Here is a 23,470-nt window from a genome sequence, read left to right as displayed (position 1 = left end):
ATTAGATTTCGACATGGATGAATTTCGGCAACATCTCGATACAGTTCTTGAGGTGGGCATAGGTATAAATACCTACGTACCACCCGAAGAACGTACCGAGATGACACCGAAATCTCCACAATCGAAACCTAATCCTGTAGCCGTAAATTACGTGACAACACTATGCATTACCAAACTGTCCAAATAGTGGGACAATTCAAGAATTAATTGGACCGCAGTCATGCTTTACGCATCCATGTACGAAATCCAACTAATCTCGAACGGGAAACTAAATGTTACTAAACATACAAATAAAAGTACGAAGTTAATTTCAATTAACTTCGTACATCACAACACATTATACTACATCACGCACAATTTAACAACATAATATAAATATAACTTCACAAAAAAAATGTACACATAACAAACTAACTTTAACATTTTTAATATATAAAACGAATAAAATACCTTCTCAATCGTTCTCCACCAATCGCTAATTACAAATATCCCTAACGAGAACAAAATTAATAGCATTAGTACGAATTTACATTAATACTTATAAACTAACGACAAAAAATACTTACCCGATGAACGTACTGAATTTCCAGCAGAGACAGCGGCAGAGAGGTTGAGAGAGAGGCATAAAGGAAATTTTTTTCCTTTCTGCCTCTGCAATGGCACAATTCTGATATGTAGAAGAAGGACTTTGCGCGACGAACAATACAATTCGTCGCGCAAAATGCCATCGCGAAAAACCATTTTTCCATCGCGTAAAAACTTGTCGACAAAAAAACTTTTGCGCGACGCAGGACATTTGCGTCGCACAATATTTCGTCGCGCAAAAACAAAATTCCGTCGCGCAATAATGTACCGACATCTGCTTTACGCGATGAAATATAATTCGTCGCGCAAAAAAAAAATCCCCCTCAATTATTTTGGCGCCAAATTAAAAATATCCTTCGTTTTCTTACGCGACGATAAATGATTTCGTCGCGCTAAGTTGTCTTTTGCGACGAAACCTATCGTCGCATGAGTTTTCGCAGCCAAATAACCTCGCCTTTACGCGACGAAGTCTCCCATCGTCGCGCTAGGTTTACTTACGCGACGATTGCTCTCGCCGCGCAAGTGTTTGGCGCCAACAGAATACCCGGATTTTTTCCCCCCCTTTGCGCAACGAAGGTGTGAGTACGTCGCGCTAAGAGGTTTTGCGCTTCGAAAACTTTGGTCGCGCAAGTTTTCAATTTTTTGCGTCGCTTTATTGCGTTTTGCGCGACGAACAGCTCTGTGAATTGCAGGGAGTTGGCAAAAAAGAAAGGGATAACTTTAGGTTTTGTAATTTTTGTCTCACTCGTTTAAATAAGAGAATTGTTAAATTTCTTATATTACTTACGATTTGCTGTATCATAACTTAAAATGTCCAATTGTCAAGTACAGATGCATTAGTAACAATTGACGGAAAAAGGGAAGATTTGACAAACAAGCATAGGGTACATATAGAGGCCTCTCTTCCTTGGTTTCATTAAAAATTTCCGTGTTGGACGGCACTCCACTTGCCTAGAAAACCCAAAAGACAGCAATCAACCTCAACAATAGGAAAGAACTGAAGTGTACAAAAGATAAATAGAAATTTCTGGAATTTTAAACGGGTGGTGGATTGATAAGACAGTAAACCTAGCAGTTGGGCGTGAGATTGGTATTTTTGGTCTGAGTAGGTGATATCGGTTTAATTTCCAACAACATGCATGTGTTGGTTCAATACATTATACCCACAGTTCATCCAACTAGACTTGGCCAATATGACAACAATCACTTTCCAAAAATTTGAATTTTATAAACATAAACACCTTTCCTTTGCAAAAAGACAACCTCCAGAGCAACCTTTTTCAACTTCCATCTAGAAGATTGCCTATATAAATTTGAAGGCAACACCGCACAAGAAACCCCTACAATCCATTTCCTACAATACAACGTCTTTGTACAGCAAAAAGATCTAAAAAAGCAGTCGAGGATGAGAATAGACGACCAACTCTCTAAAAAAACCGTCATTAAAAAGGAAAAATATAACACATATTAACAGAACAAGGCCGCAAGATAGACATACAACGACGAAAATTAAAATAAGACGCCGTTAAATATCATTTTCACGACAATAAAAAATATGACGTCTTTAAATAAATTAGAAGACGACGTTATTGATTCCTACTACGTCGCCTATATAAACACAGCCGTCGTAAAATAAATTTTCCACTTCGATTTTTCTATAAAAGATGGCGTGGAAATAGTTGTCAGTGTCATTATTTACGACGTATGTATTTATAGAGTAGACGTTGAACAACGAAACAACGTCGGTTACAAAATATGAGAGTCGTATTACAAAATTTATACGTCCTATTTTCAGAAACAAACAACGACGATAAATATTAGGCGTTGTTAAATAAAACAACGTCGAAAACAAATAAAAACAGACGTGTTTAGTCTGCTAAAGTTTTAAAAAATAGTCGAGGATGAGAATAGGCGACCAACTCAAACAAATCACCGTCGTTAAAAAGGAAAAATATGACACATATTAAAAGAACAAGGCCGCAAGAGAGACATACAACGACGACAACTAAAACACTACGCCGTTAAATATAATTTTCACGACAAGAAAAAATATGACATCTTTAAATACATGAGAAGGCGACGTTATTGAAATCTACTACGTCTCTTATTTACAAACAACCGTCGTGAAATAAATTTTTCACTTCGATTTTTCTAAAAAAGATGACGTGGAAATAGTTGTCAGTGTCATTATTTACGACGTATGTATTTATATAGTTGGCGTTGAAATGCGAAACAACGTCGGTGGCATTTATATAGTCGACGTTGTATTTATATGTATTCATTACTCACGGCGCACTTATTAATGTAGACGACGTTGAACTTCTAAACAACGTCGGTTCCAAATAAATGAGAGCCGTATTACAGAACATATAGGCGGCGTTGATTATGATGAGAGCCGTATTACAAATAACGTCGTTTAATTGATATTAGACGGCGGTTATAATGAATTACCGTCGAAATTCATTTCGTTCCTCTTCGTTTATAAAAGAACTTGCGACGTGGAAAATGTATGATGACGTCGTATTTTTTAACGTTCAGATTATTTATCTCGTTTTTTAGGCGTCGGTATTATGGGATTGGAGTCGTGTTATTTAGAATTACATGGCGGTTCTTAATCCTTCCCCGACGTGATATCCTGAATAATTGCTTCACAATAGCGTCGTGGTTCTTCATTGTTACGTTGCTTTAAGGCGTCGGTAAATATGCTGAATAAATGGTTAACCATAACGTCGTGTTTTATTTGAACAGACGTCGTTTTTTATGCAGAATATAATGATGTAATCTGGAACCAGTATTTTTTTCACTGATTGTTTTGTGGCCAAAACCTGTATAATGAAAGTGAAGAAATCACATTACAATATATTACAAAATTAATGTCATACACTGCCAATTACAAAAGCATCATTCAATCCATATATCTTCACACCCACCTCGAATATTTTGACCACCTAACTCACCCACCAGTTCATCAAATGTGTCAACATTTGGCATCCCTCTAGTAAATGGCTCACACTCAATTATCACATCACCTAAGACTTCATCACCAATAACATCATTATATTCTCTATTAGGCATTGATAACACTACCGACCAACCACGATGCATCAGGTCGTCAACAAAAAATATTTGTTTGACTTGAGAAGCCAAAACAAATTGGTCATTCCTATGTCCAATTTTACTCAAATCTACAAGGGTAAATCCAAGTTCGTCGACTACAAGACCAGAACTATCTATCCAATCACACCTAAAGGCTGGGATTGTAAACTTTTGGTAGTCAAGGTCCCAAATTTCTTGAATGACACCATAGAAACCCATATTTGAGAGAATTGGGTTTTTATCCTTGGCACTAGCAACTTGCATGGTATGTGCAAGTAAATAAACTCCACTATTTTGAGTTGTCCACACATCATCTTGTGCCTTGATATTGAATTTAATACCTTTAATAAGATAGCTCCTATATAATGGCATTGCCATGTTTGGACCAGCTGCTAGCCACCTTAAATTTTCTGATACGCCATGATTGTCTTCCTCAAGTTCACTTTGAACCTGCAAATTAATCATATCTTAATTCAATCTAACATAGAAATAAGAAGAAAATTAAAAGAGAAATATGTTATTCAACAACATATACCTTGAGGCGTAGCCATTGAATGAAAGTGCTATTGTGCTTATCCTGCAGCCACTTTGTTCTCTTTCTAAATTTTGGATAAGCAGTCTTGATGTGGATCATATGTTGCCTACATGACACGAAAAATTCAATCATTACGGTCCCAAATATATAAAATAAACATAAGAAATAATTTAAAATGGAAACTTAAAGAATAAAACTCATACGTATAAGGTAGGACTTCCTCCGTATTCTCCAAGACATATAGATGTGCTTGATTCAACAGGTCCTGATCAACTACGCTCACTGTGCAACCTGATAATGGCTGTTCAAGTACCAATTTTAGGATTTACTCTAGTTAATCCAAATTTCCAAGGTTATGGAGTACTTCTAACTTTTATTATTAAAATCTAAACAAAATAAGAGAATAGTTAAATTTCTAATATTACTTACGATTTGCAATATCTTAACTCAAAATGTCCAATTGTCAAGTACAGGTGCAATAGTAATAATTGACGGAAAAAATGAAGATTTGACAAACAAGCATAGGGTACATAGAGGCTTCTCTTCCTTGGTTTCATTAAAAATTTCTATGTTTTTATCACAATTTATCTAATTTTTACCTATATCAGTATTTCCTAAACTTTTGATATTTAAGACCTTGATCACCACCGAAGCAAAATGAATAACGCTACTCTTACCACATTTGTATACCACATTCCCATACCACCTTATGTGAGAAATGAGGTGGACAACCACATCAATTAAATTTATTTAACATTTATTTTATATGATTTATTAACACTTTAAAAAACACTGTTAATTATTATTATTTTTTTATTAAAATACACTTCATTGATTTAATTGATGTGACGTATGATATGAACATGTCACATCATGTTGTACAGAAATATGGGATCAAAATGTGGTAAGTGTAGCATTACTCATTAAAAATACACAGCTTTTCTATCTAGTGGTGAGATTGGTTTAATTTCCAACAACATGCATGTGTTGGTTCAATACATTATACCCACAGTTCAGCCAACTAGACATGGCCAATATGACATCAATCCCGTTCCAAAAATTTGAATTTTACAAACATAAACACCTTTCCTTCGCAAAAAGACAACCTCCAGAGCAACTTTTTTCAACTTCCATCTAGAAGATTGCCTATATAAATTTGAGGTCAACACCGCACCAGAAACCCCTACAATCCATTTCCTAGAATATATATATATATATATATATATATATATATGTAGACGAAGATATTTTGTGGAGGTGAGCCCTTAGCATTAGCCATTTTTACTTTTCTACGTCGGCAGTGTGATTCAAGCTTCCACTTTGGCTTATAGCAATTCGCGTAAAAGCAAACGTAGGACAGGCTGAGACTTCAGCGCAATTAGCTTTATTGTTAATGCGCAGCACCTGCTTGGTTTCTGGTAAAATCGCAACTTCCTTTATAATATTAAAGTTGGCTATCCACGTGTCGAATTAAACAACCATACATGCTGTCACGTAAGGATGGAACCATAAATTTTTAACGGGTAGGCTAGCTAAAGTTATTAGCTTAAAATTTAAATCATATAAATCAAGCTAGTTCGCTAATAGAGTCCAGCCCAGTGGAAAAATACCTTAATTTGCAGATCGGTAGTCTCAAGTTTAAAACCTCCTCCTCCTTATAGTTTAGATTATTGCTTGTTCTTTTTTCTTTTTTTTAAATTTTTAAAAACATGCTAGTTTATAATTCCATTGACTAATTTCCAATAAGGTTTTTTCTTTTTTAATAAGCGATATTGGGGGAAGGGGAAATCGAACTTGGAGACTTCGAATGCAGGGGTAAATGTTAATTTCCAATAAGCTTTAACATAAACAAATACATATTAAATGAAACCAAAAGCACATATTATCAAAATGAAAATATGTTCAATATGTGTACCTATTTTAATTTTAATGTGTATGTTTATTGATGCCTGATGCCATGCACCTATATTCATAAGATAAGACTTAAGACTTTTTGGACTTTAATAGGCTAGTATATATTGGTCAATTAACAAAATATGTTTGATTTTTATTGTTATCCCCAAAACCTTTCTTGATTTTTATTTTTATTGATTTTTAGTAGTTTCATTCTTTCTCTCAAGTCACCTAATATATGTTGTCCATGTATTACACTTGAGTGATACCATAGGTGAGGGTGCATGTTGAGATTAACCGTCATTATAATAGACTGCTTTGAAAATTTGATTGTTTTCCACATTTGACTTTTCATTCACGGCTGACTTTAATTTGTCTTTGAGCATCATTTGTATCCCCATCCAATTGTACAAGAGCATTATTTAATTTCAAAGATAAATTCGGCAGCTCATGTTTTTGACTAGGTTCCCACTTTAAAAAGTCAGCAATTTCAACTAGGCCATACATAACCAGTACTTTTAGAAACTTCCTAAATGTGTATTTATAGAGCGTGTGTTCTGAACAGAAGACGGAACAAATTAACCACTTTGAGTTTCTGCCAATATGTTCTTCTCCAAATCAATCCCTCTCTTTTTCTTACTCTTCTGTCTTTTACACCATGCAGCGCTTGGTGCTTCACCACTTGTCCATTTTTGTTTCAGCAAAGAAAACTACACTGCCAATAGCCCATATGGTGCTAACTTGATTCAGCTGTTCAATCTTCTGTATACAAAAGTTCCTCCTACTGGATTTGGCCTTGGATCAACTGGTGAAGGCCAAAACCAAGCGAATGGGCTAGCCCTATGTCGTGGGGATGTCTCAAGCCAAGATTGCAAGACTTGTGTCGTTGAAGCAAGCAAAAAGCTTGGTGAGCGCTGCCCTAGTAGAAAAGGAGCCATAATATGGTACGACCACTGCCTGTTCAAGTACTCAAATGTGAATTTTGCTGGGAAAGTTGATAACAACAACAGGTTTTATATGTGGAATGTCCAAGAAGTAGATGATCCCACGCCGTTCAATGAGAAAGTTAAGGAATTGTTAAGCGGGTTGTCTACTAAAGCTTCTTCTAATCCAAAGTTTTATGCTACTGGTGAGCTAGAGCTCAGCTCATCGGAAACACTATATGGTTTGACTCAATGCACAAGGGACCTCTCTAGTTCCGATTGTAAGAAGTGTCTTGATGATGCAATAAGCGAATTGCCAAATTGTTGTGATGCGAAACAAGGTGGGCGTGTTGTGGGTGGGAGTTGTAACTTTCGATATGAACTTTACCCCATTGTTGATCCTTAACTAGATTATATAGCTCTCAGTCGGTTATGACCATGCAGCAATGTTAATTCAATAAGTTCAGAACATGTTTAAAAAACATGTTAATTGTTATAAATCTGAAATGTTTATTACATATTATGCTTACAAATAAATGAAGTGATATATGCATGGGATTTCTATTGCCTAATTTATCAGCCTCAACCCTCTTCATTCTTATATATATTTGATCATGCACGTATTCCCGAAATTTATTATTTCGAAGCTCTGGAGTTAAAAAAAATGAGCAAAACGCCAATAAGGGTTGGTTGAGTTGGTAATGATCGTTGATCTCTTCACTATCAAGGTTTATGTTGAGTCTCGTTGCTGACAATCCCTCTTGGTGGGTAATCTGTAAAAATTAAAAAAGTGACTAAAACCCTCTGTAAATCCTTAAAGACGTCTTGGTATGCCCTGACCCTGAGATGGGATAGCCTCCCCTCCCTTAAACTTTTGTTTACCCCAAAAAAAAAAAAAAAAAAAAAAAGCACAAAACTGGGATATCAAAATTAATGGTACGGGTAAATAAAAAAGGAGCGCTTCTTTATATCCACTTTTTATAATCAATGCTTTGATTCAATCAGAAACAAAAAGAGATATTTAAGACTATTTAAGGATATAAAAAAATCCAATGGATTTAATCAAAATGTAATATTTGCATTCTTCTCTGGTTTATTTATCTGTGGTCAAATTAGGGGTAAAGGTCTAAGTGGAGATTATTTTAGATCTACCATTCTAAATCATATATATGAACAGTGAATTTACATCAGTTTTTTAGCAAGTTATCTAACATGTCAATTGTCCCTTGGATCGCAAATCATATTTTCAAGTGGTGGATCCAGCAACTAATGGTTCTTAAAGCACATAAAGAACGTTAGCGCACATATGCGATTCTAAAACTTCTAATTGCAAGACGATTCAGTATGTCAGAAAGAACCTGCTTATCAGAATTATCCGGGTAATATCTTTCTTCTAAACGCTGCAAGCACTCAATTTTTTCACGGGTAAATTGCGAAAATGGTCCTCAAACTTGTATGCGAGTTACATTTTGGTCCCTAAATTAAATTATTAGTCCAAATGGTACATAAACTCTATGTTAATCGCCCGTTTGATCCAACCGTTACATTCTGTCAATATTGTTGTTAAATATGAGGGCAAATTGGTCATTTCGTACGTTAAAATAAAAAAATAATAAAAAATAAAATAAAAACTCAGTAATTGGAATAGGGGAGAAGAAATCGAAGGGAGGGGGTTTGGGTCTCATGATTTTTTCCTCTCTTTTTCTTCAATTATTTTCTGATTTTGTATTTATTTTAACCCTATTTTATTTGTTAATTATGAAAAGTCGTATTTACCCCTAAAATTTGGTTACATTTAACAGAAAATGTAACGGTTGGATCAAATGAGCGATTAAAATAGAGTTTATGTACCATTTGGACTAATAATTTAATTTATGGACCAAAATGTAACTCGCATACAAGTTTGAGGACCATTTTCGCAATTTACCCATTTTTTCATTGATTCCAACTTTTTTTTTCGCAACTTTGACCTAGCAAGGTTCTTGACCGCAAGACCCATCTGGCATTTGACGAAGACAGTGAATGAGATACACGAATTACCAATCATAGTTCAACTTCACTATAATACCCTGGACCAATTCTTGTTTATATATAAAAGCTGAGTCTTTGAAGCGGAACCAAGAGAACGACGAGATCATTCTTGGAAGGAATAAGTAAACTTTTACTGTTTCGTTAAAAGAAGAATTGTGGGAGTGATTTTCGCCTAAGAGAATATTCGTCTCAAGATCCCTTCTTCCTCTTCGCTTCGCTTTCTCCCAGCAAAACAATATGGAATGAAAATACCACACCCGAGGGGTGCTGCCCCATCGAATATGAAGATGGTAAGCAGCTCAATCTTGACCTGCCCCTGCTCAAAATGGATAGATCAATGCTGTGGATGTAGAGGCAGTTGAAGAGCACATAGCTGATGAAGCTACAATGGAGGAAGACAACGCCAAAGGTGACGCAGCAGATGAGGCTAGGGTAGATGTGAAGGAGTAGGCAGCTGGGGCTACCGAGCAGATGGTTTTTGTTGAGCAGAATGAGGCTGTTGTCAGCGTGGTTTATCAGGAGGTAGCTAAGGGTGTAGTCAGCTAAGGGTCGTCTGCTGAAGTCCCCTAGTAGATGTAGCCTCCTTTGCTATTTTTGAATTCTGTAGTAATTTCAATAAGTGGTGTTTAGTTAACCATCTTTTTTCTTGTCGAACTTGGCTGGTTTGGAAGCTTTGCTATGGAATTTTCATTTGTTTTTCAAACTCCAATTCACATTGCATCCTGTAAGTGTATGTCCGGAGACATAGCTCTCGTAAAATACTCCATTGAAAAGCTTGTACTCGAAAGTAACTTATCTTCAACGGAGGTAAGGCTTGTCACCTGTAAGTGACATAGCTCTCGAAAAATACTACATTGAAAAACTTGCACTCGAAAGTAACTTGTCTTTAACTAAAGTAAGGCTCATCACCTGTAAGTGTATGTCTGGGGACATAGCTCTCGAAAAATACTCCGTTGAAAAGCTTGTACTTGAAAGTAACTTGTTTTCAATAAGGGTGAGGCCCGTCACTGTAAGTGTATGTCCTGGGGCATAGCTCTTGAAAAATACACCATTGAAGAAGCTTGTACTCAAAAGTAACTTATCTTCAACGGAGGCAAGGCTCGTCACTTGTAAGTGTATGTCCGGGAACATAACTCTCAAAAAATACTCCATTGAAAAGCTTGTACTCGAAAGTACCTTGTCTTCAACGGAGGTAAGGCTCATAACCTGTAAGTGTATGTATGGGGACATAGCTCTCGAAAAATACTCCATTTAAAACCTTGTACTCGAAAGTAAATTGTCTTCAATGGAGGTGAGAAAGGCTCGTCATTTGCTAAGAGCCTAGCTGGTAAGTGATGAGCTTTATGAATAGTACCTCTGAAGGTGGTGGGCATTCCATTGTCTTGAAATTTCCTTCCCTTCTAAAGTGTTGAGGGTGTAACTTCCTCTGCCCCCAGGTCGGCTGATCACATAGGGGCTTTCCTAGTTAGGCTTTGTCTTCTTTGATCCTTGCCTTGGTGCTGTGATGAAAGTTTTTCTAAGCTCAAGGTCTCCAAGTTGAAATTGTCTGATCTTGGCCTTATTATTGTAGTAAGATGTCAGCTGCTGCTAGTAAGTTGTACTCAAACAATGGCCTTCTCTCGTTCCTCTTCAAGCAAATCAAGGTCAACTTTTATCTGCTTGCAGTTCTGGTCAAGACTGTGCACCTCAATGCTCATGGATGGAACTGTAATGTATGGAGGGGATGATTGCTTTTGTAGGGAAAATGGTGTCTCGCAGGTCGATCTCCTTTTGGTTGTGCGATAAACCCATGGGACTCCTGGTAGCTCGTCAAACCCATTTTTCTTCTATGCCTTCCAGTCTTTTCTTCCTGCAGTCCAGCATGATCATGTTGGATGCCTATGCTTGGCTATTGCATTGCTGATATCTGGGAGTTGACAGGTGCTATCTGAAGCCATACTTCGCAAAGAAAGCGGTGATATGCCTGCCCACGAACTGTGTACCATTGTCGGTACCTATCGACTGCGGCAACAGAATCGGCGGATGATGTTCCTCTAGATAAATTGTTCGACGTCAGCTTCCTTAATGAAGTAGTCAGTGACAACAATCATCATGTCCTTCTTGGCAGGTTCTCGTTCACCAAGTAACCGATAATAGAATCTTGCCAGCTAGGATCCTTGTCAACCTGCATCAAGTCCGGCTATTCTGCCTCCTTAATACTTGGTTGATCAAGGTGCTCGACTGGGATAGAGTGTCTGAACATGGTATCCAGTGCTGATTCCAGACTTGCTAATACGTCTGCATACGCTTTCTCTTTCTAGGGCACCTGTTGGATGTGAAGGTAGGAAATGCCTTCAACAAATCTTGGACTTTGTCAAGGTATAAGATCATCCTCTGGCGCTTTGCCATGTAACCTCCTGAGGCTTGATTTGTGATCAGCTGAGAATCTGAGTAGATGGCCAGCTTCTTAATTGATAGCTCCTTTGCCAAGCACAAGCCAGCGAGTAATACCTTATACTCTGCCTCGTTGTTTAAGGCCGGGAAGCCAAGCGTGATAGCTTGCTCCAACAGAGTTCCATCTAGGGTGATGATGACGATGCCTGCTCCAGCTTCTTTTTGGTTTGACGCTCTGTCTGCTCACAACTGCCACATGTCTCTGAGTTGGTTAGGTTCAGTAGAGAAGGTCTTATCTGCTCCCAAACTTTCCTTGTTTTTGTTGACCAGGTTCTCTTCTTCATCCGACGAAGTGAATTCTGCGATAAAGTTTGCTAAAGCCTGGGTTTTTATCGCAGTCTTCGGCTAGTAGAAGAGGTCGTATTGGCTTAGTTATATAGCCCACTTCATGAGTCGATGTGTCAGGGTTGTGGAGAATTGATCTCAAAGGAAAGTCGACCATGATGATGATCCAGTGAGCTTGGTAGTAGGGTCGCAGTTTTCTCACGAAAACTACAAGAGCAAAAATGAGCTTCTCCAATTTTTGGTAACGAGTCTCTGCATCGAGGAGAGCTTTTGACGTGTAGAATATCGAATATTAGGCCCCTAGTTCTTCTCGAATGAAAGCTGAGCTGACGGGCAAGCTGGACACTACCAGGTACATGAACAACTCTTCACCAAAAACTAGCTTTGAGAGTAGGGAAGGTGAAGTTAGGTAAGTCTTCAGATCCTCGTCCCACTTGTCTTTTTGTCCATTCTTCAAAGCATTACAAAATGGTCTACATTTGTTGGTAGATCTTGAGATGAATTGGTTGAGGGCCGCTGCTCTACCCGTCAGACTTTGTATTTCCTTTATTGTTGAAAGTGACTTCATATGGAGAATGGCCTTGATTTGGCGTGGGTGTACCTTGATACCTCGTTAAGTGATTCTGTATCACAAGAATCGGCCGGAATATACACCAAATGTGCATTTACTTAGGTTTAGTTTCATGCGATACTGTTGGAGTAGGCTGAATGCCTCGGCAAGGTTCTTGAAGTAGTCTGCACGCTCAGGAGCTTTGACTAGCATGTTGTCGACGTAGATCTCTATAGTTTTTCCCATCTGCTTCTTGAAAATTTTATTCACGAGCCTTTGGTAGGTTGCTCTGGTGTTCTTCAGCCCAAAGGGCATGACCTTGTAGCAGTAGGTCCTTTTTTTTTTTTTTTTTATAAAAATGATGAAAGAGGTCTTCGCCTTGCCATCTTCATGTATTAGGATTTGATTATAGCTGAAGTAGGCATCTATGAAGCTGAGCAGCTAGTTGCTGGAAGTTGAATCCACGAGTAGGTCGATTCTCGACACTAGGAAGTTGTCTTTAGGGCATGTTTTGTTGAGGTCGTTGTAATCAACATAAACTCTCCATTTGCCCTCTTCCTTTGCTACAATAAAAATGTTGGCTAGCCATTCTGAGTTGGAGGCCTTTTCGATGAAGCTGGCATCTAGGAGCTTCTCGATTTTGGCTTCAATGATCGCTACTCGCTCGAAAGTGAAGTTGCCTTTCTTCTACGCCACTGGCCTACTGGCAGGGTTGACATGGAGCCGGTGGCATATGATGCTCGAGTTGATGTCAGTCATGTCCGATGGAGGCCATGCGAACATGTCCTTGTTGTTCTAGAGGAAGGTGGTCAACTCCACCTTCTCGTTTGGGCTTAAGCCCGAGCCGATCCGTATTTTTTTGTCTTGGTGGTCAGGATCGAGGGGTACTAATTCAACATCTTGCTCAGGCTTCCACCCTTCTTCAGGGGAGCCTTCTAGGCAGATTCCCTGATCTCGATCCTTCTCATTTGGGTTTAGGTGAGCGCCGATCAGCGTTCTGGTTGGTCAGGATCAAGGGGTATTAACTCAATGTTTTACTCAGGCTTCCAACCTTCTTCAGGGGAGCTTTTCGAGCGGATTCCCTCATCTTGATCCTAGCTCCTTAATTGCTATTAGGAGGTAGCAACTTCCTTCCCCTTCAGGTTTTCTTGTTCATTGGGAGCATGACCTGCCTCATCAGCAGTCTGTATCACCGATGTGAACTGCAACTGCTTGCTCTTTTTAAGCCCTTGATTTGTGCATTTCCATGGATGGGGTAGCTAATGTGACAACGTCGATCTTACTGATCCATGGTCGGCCTAAGATTCTGCTGTAGGGGAGACCTCAGCGATGACCATAAAAGTCTGCGAGTAGACCAATCGAGGTGAGTGGATGTCAAGTTCAATTGTTCCCACAATGATCGAGGTGGCTACATTGAAGCCGGTGAACGATCTGGCAAGTTTGTTGTTCTTGGGACCCAATCCCGTCTGCTAAATAACAGATAGTTGTAGGATGTTGGCTACACTGCCCTCGTTCATGTGAACTCACTCGATCACAGCTTGTTCAATCTGGATGTAGATGACAAGGCGTCATTATGTGGCAGATCAAGCCCGATCAGGTCCTTCTTTTGAAAGCCGATGATATGAGTTTCCTCAATGACTGGATTGCCAGTTGTGACTTGAGAAACGAAAATCGCCTACTTTATCTTTTTCTTTTGGACTTAGGCGCGAACTGATCAGCGCTTTTCTCTCTGGCTCGTTAGGATCAAAAGGTACTAGCTCAATGTCCTCTTCGGGCCTCCATCATTCTTCAGGAAATACCTCTAAATAGAATCCCTCGGCTTGGTCCTGACTCTTTGATTGCTATTGGGGTGTAGCTTTTCCCTTTCATTTCTCGTCAAATGAGTGAGAGGTGCTGCTATGGTAGAGAAAGCCTCCACAAAGTGACGATAGCACCCCATTAATCCAAGAAAACTATATACATTCGTGACACTGGTTGGTCGCGCCTAGTTTACTACTGCTTCCACCTTCTAGAAGTCCACAAAGATACCTTTAGCAGAAATCACATGACCTAAGAAACTAACTCTGTCTAACCAAAACAGACACTTGCTAAACTTTGTATACAATTGTCTCATTCTTAAAGTTCGCAACATGATTCCCAAGTGCTTCTTATGTGCCTTTTCACTTTTAGAAAACATGAGGATGTCTTCTATGAACACAATCACAAAGCGATCCAAGTAAGGTCGAAATACCCTGTTCATGAAATCTATAAACATTGCTGTCGCATTGGTCAACCTAAAAGGCATCACCAAAATCTCGTAATGCCCATATCGATCGAGTCCGAAAAGCAATCTTAGGTACGTCTTTTTCCCTAATCCGTACCTGATGATACCCCGATCTCAAAACAATTTTAGACAACACTTTAGCACCTTTCAACCAGTCGAACAAGTCATCAATGCAAGGCAAGGGGTATCGGTTCCGCACTGTAACCTTGTTCAATTTCCTGTAATCAATGCACAATCTCATGGTGCCATCCTTCTTCTTTACAAACAACACTGGTGCGCCCCACAAAGAGAAACTTAGTCGAATGAAACCCTTCTCTACCAACTCCTACAACTGAGTCTTTAACTTTCTCAATTCAGCTGGTGTCATTCTATATAGCACCTGAAAGATAGGACTAGTGCTTGGAACGAGTTCAATAGTGAACTCAATCTCTTGTTAAGGAGGTAGTCCAGGAAGGTCTTCGGAAAACACTTTTAGAAACTCCCGCACCATCGAAATATCCTCCAACCTCAGTTTATTGTCCCAGGTATCAATCACGTGAGCGAGATACCCAGTACATCCCTTCCTAAGCAATCGTCTCGTAGTCATAGCTAAAATCAAGTAAGATGGAAGAACTCTACACTCCTCATAGAAGGTCATCCCTGGTTGTCTGGGACTACGAAATACAACCTTCTTCTGAAAACAGTCGACTGAAGCATGATGCTTGGCCAATCAATCCATCCATAAAATGACATCTAAGTCCACAATCTCTAAGGGAATTAAATCAGCTTCCAAAACTACCTCTCCCACCAAAACCAAACTATCAATATACACCTTGTTGGCAACAAGAACATCTCCAGTGGGTATAGCAATAGCAAGCTCCATACGCATAGATGTAGGTCTCATATTAGCATAACAGACAAACCTATGTGAAACAGCAGAATGTTTGGCTCTGGGTATATCAAAACACAAGAAGGAAACCCAAAAACTGGTAACATGCCCATAATGACATCCGGCGTCGCCTGCGCCTCCTACTTAGTCATAGTAAATACCTTGCTTACAACTCTGGGAAGTCCGCCACGTCCTCTATGTTGAGTACTCCCTCTGCCAGTCACACTAGCCTGAGTTCCAATATTGGAAGAAGCTCCAACAATTTGAGATGTACCTTGACCCCTACTCTATGCACTAACCATCTGAACTGATCCTGAAGCAGTCACCTCACCTTGAAGTAACATCGGACACTCCTTCGGAAAATGCCCTTCTACCCACAATAAAAACACCCATAAGTACCCTATTGGCAGGGTCCATTGTGCTGCCGGTTACACAATCTACATACTAGACAGATATGACTACTGCCTGCCATATGCTGGTGGCTCACAGAGCCTCTAGACACACCACCACTAGAACGAGGCTTAGAATTGAAACTTTGGCTGGATCCACCATTAGAACTGGCTTCTGTCCTAAAACCGTTATAACCACCATTATCAGAAGATCTGGAGCTGAAGTTACCTCTCTTGGACTGGCCCTGACTAGGGCCACCCGAGTAAGAACGACGTCAATGTGTATCACCATGTCCACGTACCTCCATCTGGCTACTCTTAATCAGGGAAGTGGACTTCACAAGTGCACCATACTCCACAATGATCAGTACCTCCATCTGACATATCTTCTTCTTATCTATCTTCAATCTTCATGTCCTAATCAGTGAGACACTAATACAAGGATCTTCCATCTTCATGTCCTAATAAGGATCTTCCATCTATGTTCTCTATCTAATCTTCGGCTACGGCAGGGTCACCACTCCAATCAAAGTCAACCGCTTCGATTCTCCTAGCCTCATTCATATACGTCAGTGCTGGGTCTTTGGTATGCCCAGCTCTAGACAAAGCTTGAGTCAACAACTCTACAATCCGCTGCAAATGGGGGTCAATGGCATGGGCAGGGGCCACGGGCACTGTCTCTGCCACATCATCCAGGTGGAGCTGCTCCAAAGGTCCCTAATTAGGAAATGGGTGTTCATCTGGTTCAGGACCGGTGTCACGACCACATAACACTGATACAAGAGATGGATCTGTTAGAAAAGTGAATGCACACAATGTGCGAAGTGTACAAGAATTTAACCTCATGCTCTGATACCAAGTTGACGGGACCCGATTTGAGTTCCCCCTTGGAACTTGAGCCTATCCGACACTTGAAAAATGTCGGGCTCGAATTACAAACTTACCCTTTTTAAAACAAAATCACAAGAAAATAAAACTGACTTAGAGTTAAACTCCTACCAGAAAACTGCCTGATTCTCCCCTGAAAAAGACTCAACCGAACAACACCACCTGTAGAAGTACAGTTTAAAACCCAAACGTTTAACATGCACATGACAAGTCCACAAACTGAAACAAGTAATTCGAATGGCCACCGGCCTCACAACAATTTAGGGCTACATCCGAGCATATCTAGTCAAGTTAAGTTTACAACAAGAGAACTACAACAATAAGAGAAAATCCTACACGAGGACAATTTGGAAGAGTAGCAGAAGAGGAGGTACCCTCAAGGGGTGATCCGGTACTCATCGACTGCCTGGGGCCCCCAAAACAGTAAAGATGTGAGTGGGCAAAAATAAATGTTATTAAACATAATACGAACATATTAACCCCACTATTTAGAAATCGTTTCAAAAACCATTCAAACTTCCAATGTATATATATATTCGTGCAGGAAGACAAGATTTCATTAAAACATAACTCATATAAAGAGATAAATCAACAATGAACATTAAAACTAAAATTTAAACAATCCAAGATAAAATCATCAAATTCAATATAAAACAACTCAAAACTGAAAATACTTTCCACCGAGGTGTGCCCTATATAATCCGTCAATTTCAAGTACTACACATGTGGAACTAATGACTCGACATGTGTGGCACATCCTAGCAGAATCAGGAGACACGAGGTCAGCCCGAGATGCAATTCCTTGCAGAATCGGGAGACACAAGGTCAACCTAAGACACAAATCCTAGCACCACACGATTCGGGCATCCTCGAGACTCGTGGGGTAATGTTATATGTGCATAGACTCATCCAAAGGCAAGTAGTCCAAAGACATTTTAAATTTCCGAAGGCAACGAATATTCTGAAATGCAACAATATTCTAAAGGCAACAACTAGTGTACCTATGGTGGATTTGAAAACATTTCCTGAACATGTCATAAAACTAATTCCTAAATCCTTTCTCAAATCCAATTCTCTAACCATTCTTAACTTTCCAAGCTAACATCAGTTAACAACATGCATAAACATTTTAAATAATTTCAAGCCAACACCGAATAATAAATCATAAATGATATGCTTGCAAAATAAAAACCATAAGTAAATCAATAAAATCATCATAGCAAGAAATCATTTATAAAACAAATGTCCACTCACTGTGGGTCCAAGTGCACTCAACCTTGATTAGGTGCATCCGAAGCGGTACGTGACATCTATGAACCTATTTGAAAGGATACAACCATCAGTAAAAAAACGGTTCCAAACCATGCTTAAGAGTGAATTCTAATTTTCTCGGAACCCCAAGTGTGTGAAACCTTAAAGGATCGGACCAGTAGTTCCCGAACAAATGGTACCCAACAGATGAAACTCCGATCGTTGATTAAACAATGAAGTCTCACCAATCCGAACATACTGTCGTGCTTGGGATGACAAGGGTAGAATTATAGGGCAAAGTGGGCCACCACTGGGTAGCCCAAGCGTCTAAGGTAGTGTCAAGTGGCTTGAGGAAATTTTCGGCGACTGGAAAACTCCAAACCGCCAGTCAAGCCTTATACCAAATGATCAAGCTCAACCAAGGGAGTAAGTTTTATACCTGCGTCGGAGATCAATTTGGCCATTAAAGGTCTCAAACGATTGATTTTTTCTCGCCTAAAACCTAGGAATTTCTCGGCTTTGATTTAGGCAATCCGGCAAGGTTACGGGTCAGGTTTTGGAGGGAAAAGGTAGAGGAGAAGGATAGGAGTGTTTTGGTTCAAAAATGGCGGTCGGTGGTGGCAGGACATAGCCGGCGTAGCCGCTTCAATTTCCAGCGACTCTGCTGTTTTGGGTTGGGTTTTTGGATCCAAAATTCCAGCTACTGGGTTTTAAGGGTGGATCTTGGATGGGTTTTATATAGGAGGAAAAAGGAAACAAGTTTTGTGAAGGTTGTACTGCCAATCGTGGTTGGACGGTGACGAAAAAACGACTGGAAGTGGTGCTGCCACTGTTCACGCAAGAGAAATGGGTCTGTCGTGAGAGAGAAGAGGGAGAAAAGTGCTGAAATTTGACTAGCCAACTGGGTTTAAAGTTCCAACTTTGAAAAATTTACAATTGTGCCACTACACTTCCTAGATCAAAATGTCTTCATTTCCACTCCGATTTGGGCCCACCATGTGTCTACGAGCTCGTGAGCTCGAGCACTACACAATGGAACCGAGAAATTTTTCAAAAATGGCCCGAGTTAAAAAGTCAACCCTAAACCACTAAGAAACCATGAGGGTAAAGTTGTCCTTTGCTTTAGAAAAATAGGAAAACAAATTAACTTTTGGGGTGGGATGTAACAGGTTAGGGCTCTATTGGACGTGTACACGGATGCATAAGTCAAGTGTGACAGCAAAGGAGGAGGTGAACGGATTTGCTCCAAGACCGGGACAACGTTGAGATAGTCGTGATGGGGGGTTGTTGTTGACCGACAGATCGTGGAGTAGGTCAACTGGGAATCGTTGGTTGGTTGGACCAAGGACTCGCAGGTTGGTCACCAAGTGGTTTGGTATTTTCCTGATCATTAGTGATAAAATGTAATTAGAGGGCATGATAAAAATATAATTATATGCCAACTATAATATCACTTGTGCCTTAATTAAATAATTAAATAAGGCATGTTTTATAATTCCATAATAAAATTTAAATCTTTAATATCTATTAAGAATTTATACTAAGTCTAACAAATATTAAATAATATTATTTATTAAGAAAGTGAATTAATTCATAATCAAATAGTAAATATTATTATTTGTTAGGAATTGTAAATAAGGATGTAAGAAAATGTATCTCTGTATGTCGAAGCTTGTAACGGGGGAATTGTCTACAGCAACAGCGTGTGGAGCTCCATCTTTGGCACGAGGAGCTTGGTCGGCGGCAGGAGCGAGCTAGGATATCTCCCAAAACCCATAGGTCCGAGTCTCTTGGTTCCATTGTGTTGATGCTCAAAATGGCTCGGCCACTATTTGAGTCCAACTTAGTGATTAGAGGTACTAGGTCTTCAGCGGGGAAGAGGGCTGAAGCCCTTGGGTGAAATGGATTGGTAAGACCTGCAGAAGGTAAAAAGAGGAGAAGCAAACGTTAAGCTTCGGACACCGGTGTGGTGCCGGCCGAAGGCTCTCCGATGCCTAAGTCAGTTACGAGTAGTAAATCTGGCAGAGTGACAGTAAAAGTAGGGGAATGGTCTCTTGGTTTTACCTGGGTACTGTTCCCTATTTATAGGGAAGTGAAAGTGGGAGCTTTGCACAAAGTTCCAATGTGGGACTTTGTGCAAGCCGTTGTGGTGTCGACACGTGTCCTGAAGATTAGGTTTGGCATTTGGGAGCTTCGGCAGGTGTCTGGCACCTCGGAAGTGTGTCTTCCTTCGGCATGGGAGAAGGCATGGTTGCCTTGGTGCCTCGGAAGTGTGTCTTCCTTCGGCATGGGAGAAGGCGTGTCTTCCTTCGGCATGGGAGAAGGCGTGGCTGCCTTGGTGCCTCGGAAGTGTGTCTTCCTTCGGCATGGGAGAAGGCGTGGCTGCCCTGGTACTAGTCACTTTGATGCTGGGTCTGCTCGGTTCATTATGGTGTAAACAGTAGTCCCCCAAGTTCGCGGTCGAGAAGTAACTTCTGGGTTGGGAACTTGTGAGTTTTGTAATTGTAACCGAGCATTTCAGCTTCGTTGGGAGTCGTAGGGCACTCCCTAGTCCCCCAAGTTGGCAAGCTAGGAGTTGCGTCAACACATGGTAGCTGGGTACCTAGGTATCTGGGCATATTGCAGATAAGATGGGAGCTGGGGTTCGTAGGGGAGCCAGGCCTTCAAAGGAGCCGGGTCCGTTGAAATGTTGGAGAGGAACGAATTCTTCCATGATTTGTCCATGGCCCTTGCCGTTCGGCAAGGGTCTAGCTATTTTTGTTTTGAGCTCGGGAGCTAGGCCTTCAAGGGAGCTAGGCCATTTTGAAAATTTTCGACTCTAAAAATTTTCATGGCCCTTGCCGTTCGGCAAGGGTCTAGTTTTTTTTTTTTTTTTTTTTTTTTTTTTTTTTTTTTTTTTTTTTTTTGAAAATGGCCGGGCCATTTTGGGAATGTAAGACTCCACAAGGTTTTTTTTTTTTTTTTATGGCCCTTGCCGTTCGGCAAGGGTCCAGCTGTTTATATATATATTTTGGTTTTGAATGAATTAGGAGCTAGGCCATATTGAGGGCTTGAAGGCTTAGCTTGAATTGGGCCTTCGGTAAGTAAAAGGGGGCCTTGAGGTGGGCTTCCGTATGTTAGAAGGGCTAGGGTTTTAGGGTGAGGGGTATAAAAATGACATGCTTCATGCCGTTCGGCAAGGTTGGAGGAGAAAATTTCTGAAATCTTAACTTGCCGTTCGGCAAGTTCTTGGAGTCCCAATCTTTGAGTCACGGGTTTGGGCTGGCCGTGGGTGATTGGCGTGAGGTCTGCAGGTGGCTGGGGTCGTGGCGGCTGAACTTCGGCAAGAAAGCATCATCAAGGGCAGGTAGTTTCGGCAGGGCAGCGGCGCGAGTGACTGTCTTTGGCGAGCTAAGGCAGCGCGGCAGCTGGGCAGTTCCAGCAGCCTCGGCTTCGGCAGGGCAAGGCAGCAGCCCATATTCGGATTTTGTAGACCTTGCCGTTCGGCAGGTCTTCGGCCACTTCTCGTTTTTGTTGTTGATCGAAGCTTCGGCAAGTTAGCTTGGGGATTTTGTCTTCGGCAAGCAGCGGCAACACCGATTCGGATTGGAAATTGTTTGTTTGCTTCGGCAAGGTTGATTGTGAAGGCGTCGGCAAGAAAGGCTGGGCAGCCGTGGTGAGTAAAGCTTCGGGGAGCCTTGGTTCTTCGGCAAGTTGGAGCAAGGCATGAAAGACAGGACTTTATTTGACTTGGAGGACCCTTGCCGTTCGGCAAGGGTGATTGGCTAGTGGTCGAGTGGCTAGCCCTTGCTGGAGTTTGCTTCGGCAAGAATTTGATTTTGCTTCCTAAATTCGGGGTTGCTAGCCCTTGCCGTTCGGCAAGGTGATTGGGGCTAGGACCTGCTTGTTGCTTCGGCATGTGGGCTGGGGTTTGAGCAGGGCCTGGTGCGGATCCGCGTGAGGTCGGTGTCGTCAATTGGTCTTGCCGCGTGAGGTGGAGCTGCCGAGATCAAAGGAGCTGCTGAGAGCAATTTGGAGCGGCTGACTTCTCTTACCGCTCGGCAGGGTGCTTGGCCACGACAGGGGTGTCCTTCGGCAAGCCAAGGAGGTCCTCGGTGCAGCAGCCAGGTGGTGTGCTTTGGTATGGTCCCCCTTTGCCCTCCTATATGATGCATGTATAGCCCTTGCCGTTCGGCAAGGGTGCCTAGAGCAGTTTTTTTAATTTATTGACCGTTGTGTTGGATCAAACTTTGATAGGCCCGAGCAAAAATTGGAGCTAGGCCATACGGCAGAAAATAGCTGGGCCGAAAAATAGCGGGGTGTGGAGTGGTTTGGCCGAAAAGGTGAGTCCCCATTTGTGTTTTCCCGGGCTTTGCCGTTCGGCAAGCCCATCTATAATGTTTTGTGAAATTGGTTTGGGTGTCTTGATAAAATTTGGGCCTTGGCTTTGAACAATTTTTGGGCTCATAAAGTAGGCTAGCAAACTTGAAATTTTTGGGGGCTTCCATTTTGTGTTTGCACTGGCCTTGCCGTTCGGCAAGTCCATCCAAAGTATGTTCTGGTCTTAGCCTAGTAATAGGGTTGGGTTTAGAAGGTAGTCTAGCACACTTGGAAATTTGAGGATCTCATTTTGTGTTTGCATGGGCCTTGCCGTTCCGCAAGGCCCCCCAATTTTCCCTCGTTTTTGTTTATTTTGAAATTTGAATTTCAAATGGTGTAGGTACAAGGGTTTTGAGAGGGAAAATACGAAAGGGTGCTAGGGGTTGCTCGTGAATCGAGGCGTGGTACCCTTAGTTGGCTATAAAAAGGAACTTGGGGTGGTGAAGGCATCACACTTGGCTTGAGTTTAGAAAAATTTGTGAGAATTTTGAAGGAGAGGAGGCGATTTCCGGTGAGGAATTTGTGGTGGTGATAGAGGCTGAGGTGATTTCCGGCGAACATTCGAGGTGCTACAAACAAGGTTAGAACCTATTTTGCTAGAACTTTTTGAATTGAAATGCCTCGTTTTGCATGAACATGTTGAATGTTAGGAAGAACATGATGAACATGAGCATGAACATGATGAACACTTTGAATATGTATGAACATGTAGAAATCTTTCCTGGCATGAAAATTTGTCAAATTTCTGTTGTGGTTTGATCCTTTCCGCATGTGCATTAGTTTCTTTTTGTGTTTCTTGCATACTTGTAGATGTCTGAGAGTTCTGATAGGGAAAGTCTTGACCCCCCTGCCTTTGGTGGGGATGAAACTGAGAGTGAAGAGCCCAGCCAGTATGTATGTTCTGAAGAAGAGAGTTCAGATACAGAGGGTCTGGTAGAAGGCACAATAGAGAGTAGGATGATATTGTCTGGGGTTGAGAGGGTTGAGCCATCCGAAGACTCTGGGTCAGCTGCATATAGGGAGATGCAGAGAAATTATATAGAGCTAGATGCCATAGCAAACCGGGTTCTAGCCTTGCCTCAATCGCAAGGGGACGGTTCGAGCAACCAGGCATCACCATC

The 23,470-nt window shown here is 40.9% G+C and overlaps 2 protein-coding genes across 2 annotated transcripts; one reads left to right on the top strand and one right to left on the bottom strand.

Moving 5' to 3' along the window:
* Positions 1-6,700: 6,700 nt before the first annotated feature.
* LOC117622767 (cysteine-rich repeat secretory protein 38-like) lies at positions 6,701-7,601 on the top strand. The gene has a single exon (XM_034353541.1). The coding sequence runs from the start codon at positions 6,713-6,715 to the stop codon at positions 7,436-7,438; it is 726 nt and encodes a 241-aa protein (XP_034209432.1). The 5' UTR covers positions 6,701-6,712; the 3' UTR covers positions 7,439-7,601.
* A 3,730-nt stretch (positions 7,602-11,331) lies between these two features.
* On the bottom strand, positions 11,332-12,646 carry LOC117621677. The gene is made up of 2 exons (XM_034352237.1): positions 12,451-12,646; positions 11,332-11,675 (listed from the first exon to the last, which is right to left on the bottom strand). Exons 1-2 carry the CDS (start codon positions 12,644-12,646, stop codon positions 11,332-11,334), a joined length of 540 nt encoding a protein of 179 aa, XP_034208128.1.
* Between the last annotated feature and the right edge of the window lie 10,824 nt (positions 12,647-23,470).

Source organism: Prunus dulcis, chromosome 3 (genome assembly GCF_902201215.1).
Source record: "Prunus dulcis chromosome 3, ALMONDv2, whole genome shotgun sequence".
Taxonomy (NCBI): domain Eukaryota; kingdom Viridiplantae; phylum Streptophyta; class Magnoliopsida; order Rosales; family Rosaceae; genus Prunus; species Prunus dulcis.
The sequence above is the reverse complement of the archived record's forward strand: the minus strand, read 5'-3'. Positions and strand labels throughout refer to the sequence as shown.

Coding starts and splice junctions, on each gene's coding strand:
- LOC117622767 (XM_034353541.1), top strand. CDS start 6,713: ATGTTCTTCTCCAAATCAATCCCTCTCTTTTTCTTACTCTTCTGTCTT.
- LOC117621677 (XM_034352237.1), bottom strand. CDS start 12,646: ATGCCCTTTGGGCTGAAGAACACCAGAGCAACCTACCAAAGGCTCGTG. Junction 11,676..12,450: donor TCGCATGAAACTAAACCTAA/GTAAATGCACAT, acceptor AGTTGTGAGCAG/ACAGAGCGTCAAACCAAAAA.